Source organism: Myotis davidii, unplaced genomic scaffold, assembly GCF_000327345.1.
Source record: "Myotis davidii unplaced genomic scaffold, ASM32734v1 scaffold1124, whole genome shotgun sequence".
NCBI lineage: Eukaryota > Metazoa > Chordata > Mammalia > Chiroptera > Vespertilionidae > Myotis > Myotis davidii.
In genome coordinates this window covers 658,752-669,531 of record NW_006295384.1, presented here as the reverse complement: position 1 = coordinate 669,531, position 10,780 = coordinate 658,752, and the positions used below count along the sequence as shown (strand labels likewise).

General features: G+C 40.5%; 1 protein-coding gene across 1 annotated transcript in view; it reads left to right on the top strand.

Moving 5' to 3' along the window:
- Nucleotides 1–71: 71 nt before the first annotated feature.
- The window catches only part of POLA1 (polymerase (DNA directed), alpha 1, catalytic subunit), a 312,056-nt gene continuing 301,347 nt past the window's right edge, over nucleotides 72–10,780 (top strand). Inside the window, exons 1-3 of the mRNA XM_006769997.2 lie at nucleotides 72–154; nucleotides 6,320–6,444; nucleotides 10,369–10,465. Coding sequence (XP_006770060.1) covers nucleotides 130–154; nucleotides 6,320–6,444; nucleotides 10,369–10,465 — 247 coding nt within the window. The 5' untranslated portion in view covers nucleotides 72–129. The remainder of the gene's footprint in view (nucleotides 155–6,319; nucleotides 6,445–10,368; nucleotides 10,466–10,780) is intronic.

Sequence of the window (10,780 nt, the reverse complement as noted above, 5' to 3'; positions counted from 1 at the left end):
CACGTCAGGGGCCTTCCGGGCGGAAGTCCGCAGCCTCCGGAGCCGCTGATTGGCTTTCAGGCTGGCGCCTGTCTCTGCCCTCGTTCCAGTTTCAGGCTGGTTGGCGCGGAATCGAGAGACTCCCGGACCATGGCGCCCGTGCACGGCGACGACTGTGAGCTGGGGCCACGCGGGGTCCCGGGTTGGGAGTGCGGGGACCGTGGCATGATTGTGGGTGGTGGAGGCTAGAGGATGGATCTCCTTTAATTTTTCCCGAGGGAGGCGCGCGCCACAGTCGTCCCGCCGGTCTGTTTGGGCGCGGACCTTGGTCGCCCCGGGCTGGGACTTTTCTGGTATATGACCGGGCTTGCCTGCTGGGCTCTTTGCTCCTGGCAGCCCCCCGCCTGCGGGGCTTTTGGTATGGGAAACTGCGTCACCTCGGTCACTGCGGGTCTCCACACTCTCCTGCCTTTCTTTTTTTGTTTTGTTTTTTTCCTTTTGGTGAGTCGTGTGCCACGCTCTGGGCACACCTTTATAAGACTGGCCCCGGCGGGGCACAGTTTTGACGGAAAGTATTTCACTACTGCCACCTCAACTATGCACTTGAGGGCTACGATGCATGTCATCCCCTTTATAGAAACTCCCAGGAAATTGTCGTACCTTGTAAAGAAAACTTTTAAGTGCTGTCACCAGAACATACAGATGCATTTTGTCTTTCTAGCTACTGGGTTTCTCCTTTATGCATTAACAATTTTTTCTTCCAAATTCTATGGAAAGTTCAAGTATGGCATAGAAATAGTGTTCACAATCTAGTCTTCTCTGATGAAGCTTTAAAAAAAAGTAGCAGTTCAGCATTTCAGATGTCCTGTATCACTCCGTTTTCAGTGATAATCTTTTACTTCAAAAAACTGAGTACAAAAATGCAAATGGCTTTGTCTGATTTCTGATTTTTTGAACAGTGTTCAGCTAAAGTGTGACTTAAGTGAACTTCTAACTTAAAATCAGATGCTTCACTTTCTTAGCTGAAGCACATCTGTCACTCAAGTGCATCACTATTAATGAGAACTTGCTTCCTAATCAGCTTCCTTTGCATTCACCTAGATACGAATCAGAGATTTCAATTTATTCTTCGAGCCTTTTGTCTTTTAGGACAATTTATTTTAGGCAGTCTACTAGCCTGGATTACAAATGGGATGTAGGGTGCGAACACATGCAGTCTCTGCAGCCCTACATCAGTGATTTGCCACTAAGCTGTTTCTTCACCCTAAAAACTGTACAACATCTGTGAACATCAAGAAATCACTCTTTGGCAATCTTGAGACCCCTCTTAAGTCATGGTGTTGATTAAGTGTTGCTGGAGACTTGTGACTGGAATTTTTCCTCTAGAGCAGACTGAAAGATTGTTACCGGAAAGACTGTTGCAGGCCATTATTTTGTCTGCTTTTGGGGAGGATGGGGGTACTTCAGAAGGTAATTTTGAACCATGTATTAAATTTTTGTAACTAGATTTTTTCCACGCTTATTCTTTTTTGCTAACTTACTACGTGAAGCATTGGAGACATATTCCAAAAATGGAAATCTAGGCCTATTCCCCTCAACTATTAGGTGGGGTACCTTGACAATGGCAGTGAAAAGTTGAAAGGTCTGTAACTAGCTTTATATATGAAAAAGGATCGAGGAGAATTTAATGATTGAATAAAGCATGCACAGTGAGTGGTTCATTCATTTGTTCATTCAGCAAATATTTATTATGTACCTACTAGGCATAGGCATTCTGCCAGCCTCTAGTGGTAACAGTGGTAGGTAAGTTGGACATGCTTTTTGTTTTCATAGAGTTGAGATTGTAAACGTCTAACTTTTTAAAATACATATTTATTTCAGAGAGGAAGGGAGAGGTAGAGAGAGATAGAAGCATTAGTATGAGAATCATTGATTAGCTGCTTCCTGCTGGGGATTGAGCCCACGACCTGGGCATGTGCCCTCGACCGGAATTGAACCTGGGACCCCTCAGTTTTCAGGCCGACGTTCTGTCCACTAAACCAAACCGGCTAGGGCTAAACGCCTAATTTTATGCAGTGCTATATTGAGGCTCCCCTGAAATCACTGCTTTGTTATATTTTTGTTTTCTAGATGCTAGACCAGTGGTTCTCAACCTGTGGGTCGTGACCCCTTTGGGGGTCGAACGACCCTTTCACAGGGGTCGCCTAAGACCATTGGAAAACACATATTGTTTTGTGATTAATCACTATGCTTTAATTATGTTCAATTTGTAACAATGAAATTGGGGGTCACCACAACATGAGGAACTGTATTCAAGGGTCGCAGCATTAGGAAGGTTGAGAACCACAGCACTAGACCATGTTACTGCTAAGTAGTGTGTGTGTCTACCCTGCATCTATACACACGTGCAATGAACTTCTCTTATATTGCTGAGTACAAAGCCAAGTATCTTCATTTAATCTGCAACAACTTTATGAAACAAACATGATTATCCCCATTTCAGAGATGAGGACCCTGAGGCTCTGCATTAGTCTGAGTCCTTAGGTGTAAGCTATAGAAACCAATTCTAGCTATTTTTTTTTTACAATTTTATTGCCCATTGAAAAATAAATAAAATAAAAACAAAAAATAAACACAACAAGCCATTGTCAATTATTTTCCATTTGTGAAGTCCAGCTAATTTAAACAGAAAAGGAATTTATTAGAAGAATATTGTGTTGTTCATGGAAACTCCAGGAGGACTGGAGAGTCAGCCTGGGGGTTAGTTAGCCAGGAATAGTGATTAAAATCGTGTCACAAAACTGTTCCAGTGAGGAGGTCGTTGCCAACCATGGCCAAGTACTTGAGGTTATAGCTTGTTATAGCTGTAGTTACCATTGCTGGCACTGTTACTTAATCCTCCTGCAGCTGTTGCTACTTATAGAATCTTTTCCTAGCCCATCTCCTTTCCTTTTGACACTAGCTTCTGATTTAAAGTCTGAGCAGGTGTTCCTAATTGGGAAAGCCCATTTTATATGCCCATGCCCTAGCTGCAAGGGTGTCTGGGAAAGAGCATCTGCCTTTTCAGTAGTAGGATATGGCCTCTGTGTCCCATCAAAATTTAGGAGAGCCGGACCAGTGTGGCTCAGTGGTTGAGTGTTGACCTGTGAACCAGGAGGTTCAATTCCCGGTCAGGGCACATGCCTGAATTTCAGGCACCGTCCCCAGTGGGGGTTGTGCAGGAGGCAGCCGAACCGTGATTCTCATCATTGATGTTTCTCCCTCGCTCTCCCTCTCCCTTCCTCTCTGAAATCAATAAAAATATATTTTAGAAAAGACTTATAGGGGAAATTTCACAAGTAGGTTCATATGCTGGGCAGCTTAAACAACAGCAAGACAGCTGTCCACTGCAGCTCAGAAAGGTTAAGTGTGATCTCATGTTGTCCAGTAAGTGACAGAGCTGGGTTGTGCTGCTTTTCCCTGATCTATTCTCCCACTTACTCTACACTCTCATGCCTTACCTGCTACACTGACTTTCGGTTTCTGAATACACCTTGCATTTTCATCCTTTTGTAATTTGGTTAGTGCCTTTTCCTATGCTTGTGCCACTTGTTACCATGTACTCTGATAGTAAAATTTTACTCCTCTTGCTAGGTCTGTGTTGGAAACTTCCTGTGAAGCCTTCCCTGATTTCCCAGGCAAAATTAACAGTACTCTTTTTTACATTTCCTCAGTACCATGCTCTTACCTCTTATATGACACCCTATTTATATGATGGTGGGAGCCTCAGGTCCTTTTACTTTACTTGACTGTGAACCCCTTGAGGACAGGCAACTCTGTCATATTTGTTGTTGCACCCCAGACCCTGTGGAGTAAGTCCATTTGAAGACTATATGTTTTATTATTTTAATCAAGAGGAGTCAAGGAATCTTAAAGGGAACACATTGAGGCCTACTTTTCACTCATAGTGGTCATATTCAGTATTCTCTGAAACCATTTCATGTAGGCCTGCTCATTTTTTAAAATTATTTTTTTAAAATATATTTTACTGATTTTCTGCAGCGAGGAGGGGAGAGGAATAGAGAGTTAGAAACACCGATGAGTGAGAAACATCTATCAGCTGCCTCCTGCACACCCCCTACTGGGGATGTGCCTGCAACCAAGGTACATGCCCTTGACCAGAATCGAACCTGGGACCCTTCAGTCTGCAGGCCGATGCTCTATCCACTGAGCCAAACCAGTTAGGGTTTGCTCATTTTATTTTAATCATTTGAGTGACACCCAGGATTTTGTGGCTGTCATCATTAAGTACCTGCATTCCTTAATTTTTACTTAATGCCTTTCTAAAACGGATTTAAAAGTCAAATGTGAAAGTCAAACAATAGGCAGATGTTATAGAGATTGCAATTCCAGGAAGCTAGAAGAAATAAGATCTCTAATTATACTTCACTTTTGAGATGCAGTTTTTAGTAGTTTATTGCCAGCATTTGGTACATGTTCTTTAAATTGCATCTTCTATTTCAGTCAAACACTTAGTCAAACTGCTTAATGTTGTTAAGAATTTTGCAGTGGGGTTGGAGCTATTAGGATGCCTCTTATCAATACTTTTCCTTTTCTGTGCCTACTTTTTATAGAATAATTAGCACCAAATACAATAAAATACTCAAATTCACAGGCATAGATGGCACTCATGCTGAGCCTAAGCTCTCGGCTGGTAGGCAGCACTGTCTTACTTGACTTGGTTATTCATTAGCTGGTATATGAAAGTCTTAATTATGTGAATGAAATCTTTTCACTATGTGTGTGAGGTCGTCAGTTTATAATGACCAAAAGCATGAATAATTCAAAAGTTGAATGAATGAACACTGAAGCCCTCTGGTATTTCAGTAATTTTTGACAAAACATTTTAACCTTTATAATTTTTCATCATCATCTTATAATGCCCTAACCAACTAAGTGAGGCCTGGAAATCAGTGATGAAATCAAGAATCTTTTTAGAGTCATCTTTGTTAAATTCTCCCAACCCCAATTTATCCCTCCTTTGAAATTCCAGATACTTTGTCTGAACCTGTTATGGCATGCACGACTTCTAAAGATTGTTTTAGAGTTAGTTGCTATTTATCTCCCATTTTAGATTTTAAGTTCTCTGAGTATGGGGACCATATCTTTTTTATCTTTGTGTCTCTCAGAGCACCTAGTACTTTGCAAAGAGCAGGTGCTCCTTAAATCATGCCAAATGTTGATTAATGGATAGCAACCCTTTTATAACTCTCCTAGGCCCCTCATTTGTAATGGAAAGGTTATGGGCTAGCTGATCTTTCTTCTCTAGTGTCTATAAGAGATATCAGTTGAATTTGAATTTTTCTCCTTTTAAAGAAAAAAATAATAGCTGTTTTAGTTGTTTCAACTGTATCTCAGAGAAAAATCTCTGAGTCACAGGAGCTACAGGCTCAGCCATGAACTTTGTGAATTACAGTAAAACCTTGATATAATGGACTAATTTGGGCAAGGGGGGGGGTGTCCATTAAAGCTGAAAGTCTGTTATATAATCAAGTAGGTTTTCCAAATGTGTATGTTAAAAAATTGACAAGTTAATTAGCTTATCTGTTGTTACTTATGTAGACGTTTGTAATTAAAATTAAGTATGTATGAAAAATTTAATTTCACAGACAAGTTTTCTATATGGATTACTGTAATTTTAAATTTATACTGAACAGGTCTAGTAAATGTGTGCATTCACCAGTCACTGTGAGTAAACACGCACATGGGTGAGCATGGCTTAGCACATGTGGGAACATCTGCCAGCCTGCACTAAAACTGCTGCAGAAAGTCATGCCATGAGACAACAGAACCGGTTACCTTGGGAGATGCGGCGTGATCATGTGCTAATCATTTGCAGAACATTTTTTATAAGCGGTGACTCTTGGATATAAATATGTAGACTATAATTGTAGATATGTAATATTTATGTCAGCGAAATTACTAGTGTTTTTTCCAACATATGGCCTATTTGCTAAAATTTGTTAAAAATAACTGAATTAATAACAAGAAAATAAACTGTTAGTTTAATTATAAGCAAATCTTAGTTAAAAGCATTTTAATATTAACAAGGTGTTAATTTTCACATATGACATACAGACCAGAAATTTTGTCCACTAAATCTGAAGTCTGTTAAATTGAGGTCCGAAAAATCAACGGTTTACTGTATTTACATTATAAAAAGTATTCATTTGTATAATATTGAAATTGTATTACTGTTGGCTAGAAGTTAGGTTCAATCCTGGATTCCTCTGCTTTTGAGGCAAGATGGCTGACAATTTTGTAACATTTCATGTAAATTTGGCTTTTTTTTTTTTTACAGCTGTGTCAGATTCAGGGAGCTTTGTAGCTTCTCGATCCCGGCGAGAAAAGAAATCAAAGAAAGGGCGCCAGGAAGCTCTAGAAAGACTGAAAAAGGCTAAAGCTGGTGAGAAGTATAAATATGAAGTAAGTAACCATTTTTCTATTGTTTTTTCCTTTGTGCTTCATCCAATTCATAGCCACTTGACCCTTAAAGTTCCTGTAAGGCACTTTACAGATGCTTTCACAATTCTGAAATGAAACTAGTTATATATATTTTCTTTTTTTAAAATATATTTCTTTATTGATTTCAGAGAGGAAGGGAGAAGGAGAGAGAAATAGAAACATCAATGATGAGAGAGAGTCATTGATCAGCTGCCTCCTGCACACCCCTTACTGGGGATCGAGCCCACAACCCAGGCATGTGCCCTTGGCTGGAATCGAACCTGGGACCCATCGGTCCGTAGGCTGACACTCTATCCACTGAGCCAAGCCGGATAGGGCTATATATATTTTCTTATTAAGTATATTGAATTTCTGATAAATCCCATGGCTTTGTTGCGAGGGGGTGGGCATAGAGATGCTTTTACTTTACTCCTAAGGTACTGAGCAGCTTAGCTAAGCACTTTGAGAGAATTGTTTTTCCTAATTTCATTTGCAAGGGGAGTGGCAGTGGTGACTTGGATCTTATTTCTGCTGTGCCCTGATGTAAGATGGAATGTCCTGCCATTTTGGCTGTTTTCCTGTACCCGCTGTTTATGTCCTGTAGATAGAAACAGAGTAGCTACCATCTGCACAGCATTGTCTAGCTTCACCTTCAACATGTTCCCTGAGTATCTTAACTGCCTTGGGGCCTGAAAGTGATGAATTAATACTAGAAAATAACAGCAATTAATGCACTTTTTCGTTAACACTATTTTAAGTGCTTTTACAAATATGATCATTCATTTAATTCTTCCAACAACCATATAAAGTTAGATGCTATAATTAAGAGCATTTTGCACCTGATAGATCTGAGGTCACAGCAGCAGAGCCTTGATTTGAACTCAGGCTTCATAATATGCATGTTTAACCATGGCCTATACCAGCCGTGGGCAAACTACCGCCCGCGGGCCTGATCCAGCCCATTTGAAATGAATAAAACTAAAAAAAAAAAAAAAAAAGACCTAAAAAAGACCGTACCCTTTTATGTAATGATGTTTACTTTGAATTTATATTAGTTCACACAAACACTCCATCCATGCTTTTGTTCCGGCCCTCCCGTCCAGTTTAAGAACCCATTGTGGCCCTCGAGTCAAAAAGTTTGCCCACCCCTGGCTTATACTGTATTGGACAATTAAGCAAGCAGAAGGGGGTTTTTGTCATTTGCCTTCATTCATTCAAGTTAAGTGAGTCAACCAGACCATAAAGGGCTACTAAAAGGATTATAGTAAAACAGGAATAAAGCATTTTTTTATTGAATTTATTGGGGCGACATTGGTTTGCAAAACCATACAGGTTTCAAGTATACAACTCAACAAAACATCATCTGTACACTGTGTCATACGCCTACTGCCCTAAGCAAAGTCTCTTTCTGTCCCTATTCCCCCCTCTTTGCCCATCTCCACCTACCCCCTCCAACCCACTTTCCTTCTATACTATAGAGTCTATAGGTACTTCTATAAAGGAGTTCTCTGGGCCATTTCAGATGTTTACACAATGTGCTTGATTTCTTTTTAATCACTGATGTTAATTGCATAGTTCTAAAAGTTCATGCTGAGCAGTAGCAATGATTTTAGAGAAAGTCAAAATGACTTGTTACTCAAAATGATTTTTAAGAGAAGTTTTCTGGTATTTTTTTGAATAAGTGAGTTGATTAAATAAGAGACAAAGTATGCCCCATAGACTTCAACCAACAAAAATTACCTGCCCCCCCAAAAAAAATTGGTCAATATAGAAATATTAATTGGACTAGTTGTATTTGGGTTGTCAAAAACTTAATTTGCTAGGGCAGGTAGTTTCTGTTATCAAATGGTAGACGGCCAAATATTTGCCAGTGATCCCTATAGAATAGATTAAACAGGAGGTGAAAACTAAGCTTAGTCCTGTAGTTATTATAAGTCTTATAGCTATGGCAGAGATCCAGTCATTCTGCCCATTGTGCTTGCAAAGCTTGGTGTGCAAGTGTTTTTTCTTACGGTCTTTGGAGTTAGCTATTTCCTCCACCCGCCCCCCCCACTTGATAAGACAGAACTGTCAAGAGAAGGGGCAAATTTTGTTGTTGTTGTTAATCCTCACTTGAGGATTTTTTCCCCCATTACTTTTCAGAGACAGTGGGAGGGAGGGAGGGAGGGAGAGAGAGGGAGGGAGAAAGGAAGAAAGGAAGAAAGAGTGACAGAGACAGATAGAGACATAGACATCAATGTGTGAGAGAGAGACATCGATTGGTTGCCTCCTGTATGAACCCCGACTGGGTCAGGGATTGAACCTAACACCAGGGATGTGCCCTTGACTAGGAATTGAACCCGAGACTCTTAGGTGCACAAGTTGATGCTCTAACCCGGAGCAACACTGGCCAGGGCGAGAAGGGGGAAATTTTTAAAGAGGCATCCAAGTTCTTGCTAACCAGCCCACCAAATTCTCACCTGGGAAGTCGATGGCCTGTCACCACGGCAGCTGCAGCAGTGGTGTGCATCTGCTCCATTTGTTGCTTTAACTGGGCTGAGGTGGTCTGCTCTATTCATGCCAATGGTTCATGGTGTTCTAGTGCTCTGGCAGTTGGACAGCCTGTATGATTGGAGGACTTGCCACTCTCTGGACTTGCCCTCCAAGTAGCCCAGCGTTTTTTTTTTAAATTGAAGTATAATTGTTAAACAATACTATATTCATTTCAGGTGTACAGCATGGTGATTTGGCTTTATAGACTTTACAAAATGATCACCACAATCAGTCTAATAACTGTTCAACCAAATATAATTCAAAAGGGAAATTTCCGTCCATCCCCCTCTAAAATTTAGCAAAATACTATATTCTGCAGTTACACTTGAAATGGTTTTTGAATGATTCCCTGTTTGAATTTTGTCACCTTACAAAGTTGATTTATTATTGTTTATATTCCCCATCCTATACACTATATCCCCATGACTTATTTTTTTAATATTTGGAAGTTTGTACCTCTTGGTTCACTTCACCCATTTTGTCCACCCTCCCCACCGGCAACCATCAGTCTGTTTTCTGTATCTATGAGGCTGGTTTTGTTTTGTTTTTTAGATTCCACATATAAGTGAAATCATATGATACTTGTCTTTCTCTGTCTAACTTATTTCAGTTAACATAATGCCTGCAGGGTGTATCCATGTTGTCCCAAAAGACAAGATTTCATCCATTTTTATGTCTGGGTAATATTCCATTATATACATAGACCACCTCTTTATCCATTTGTCTATTGATGGACCTTAGATTGCTTCCAGTAGCTCAGTGTTTGTGTCTCTGCAGTCGTAAGACCTGAGAAAGGTGGGGGATTAGTGGTAATTTAAACAGAAATCACTTAAAACCCATATCTAGTGTATCTGTGGAATATAGTGTGTTTTGCTACCTTTTGGAGGGGCTGAGGGTCGAGGCTTTTCCTTTGAATTATATTTGGTTGGATGAATAGTTATTAAAATTATCATCTATGCACAGGGCAACATAAGCTAGTGGAGAGGGAGGTGACATGCCTTACAGGTTTGCTAAGTATAGGAGAAACCAATCTAGAAATTATAAGTGAATAATCCCCAAAGCAGCTAACGAAGAATTGGCTATAATTCAGTTTGTTTTTTATGAAGTAGATGAGTAATTGATGGTGTGACAAGTGTATTATGCTAATGGAATCATTTAATATCTTATGTTAACACCCACCTAAAAGGAATACTAAGCTAATTGATGTCTATTTAAGGAAAACCCTGCAGTGGTGTTGAATGTCAGAACTCATGATTTGGTTGCAGCTACTCCTTCAGGCTGCCATTCCAATTTCAAATTTGACAATTTTTTTTCATCAGAATTGTTTAACACTTTCACTCCATTTGAAGCTTTTTCAAACTTGTGTGATGGCAGGTTGAGGACTTCACAAGTGTTTATGAAGAAGTTGACGAAGAACAGTATTCGAAGCTGGTTCAGGCACGCCAGGATGATGACTGGATTGTGGATGATGGTATGTGGGAAGAAATTGCCTGCCAGGCACTGTCTTAATTGCATTTCATACTGCTTTGCATGGGTAGATGCAAGACTCTGTTAAGATCATACCTTTGGTGCTGGGGTCGAACCCCAGCAGGTCCAGGGGTTCCCCATTGGTGTGGACGGAGTCGGCGAAGAAGGAATGACATGGAGACAGCGTTCAGTTGATCAGCAGCCTTGCCAGGATCTCTAGCCACAATCTCCAGCCAAGTTCTGTGTCCATGTTCTCTTGCTAGGTTCTCCAGCCACGTTCTCCAGGTTCTCCAGCCAGGTTCCGTAGCCATGTTCTCTC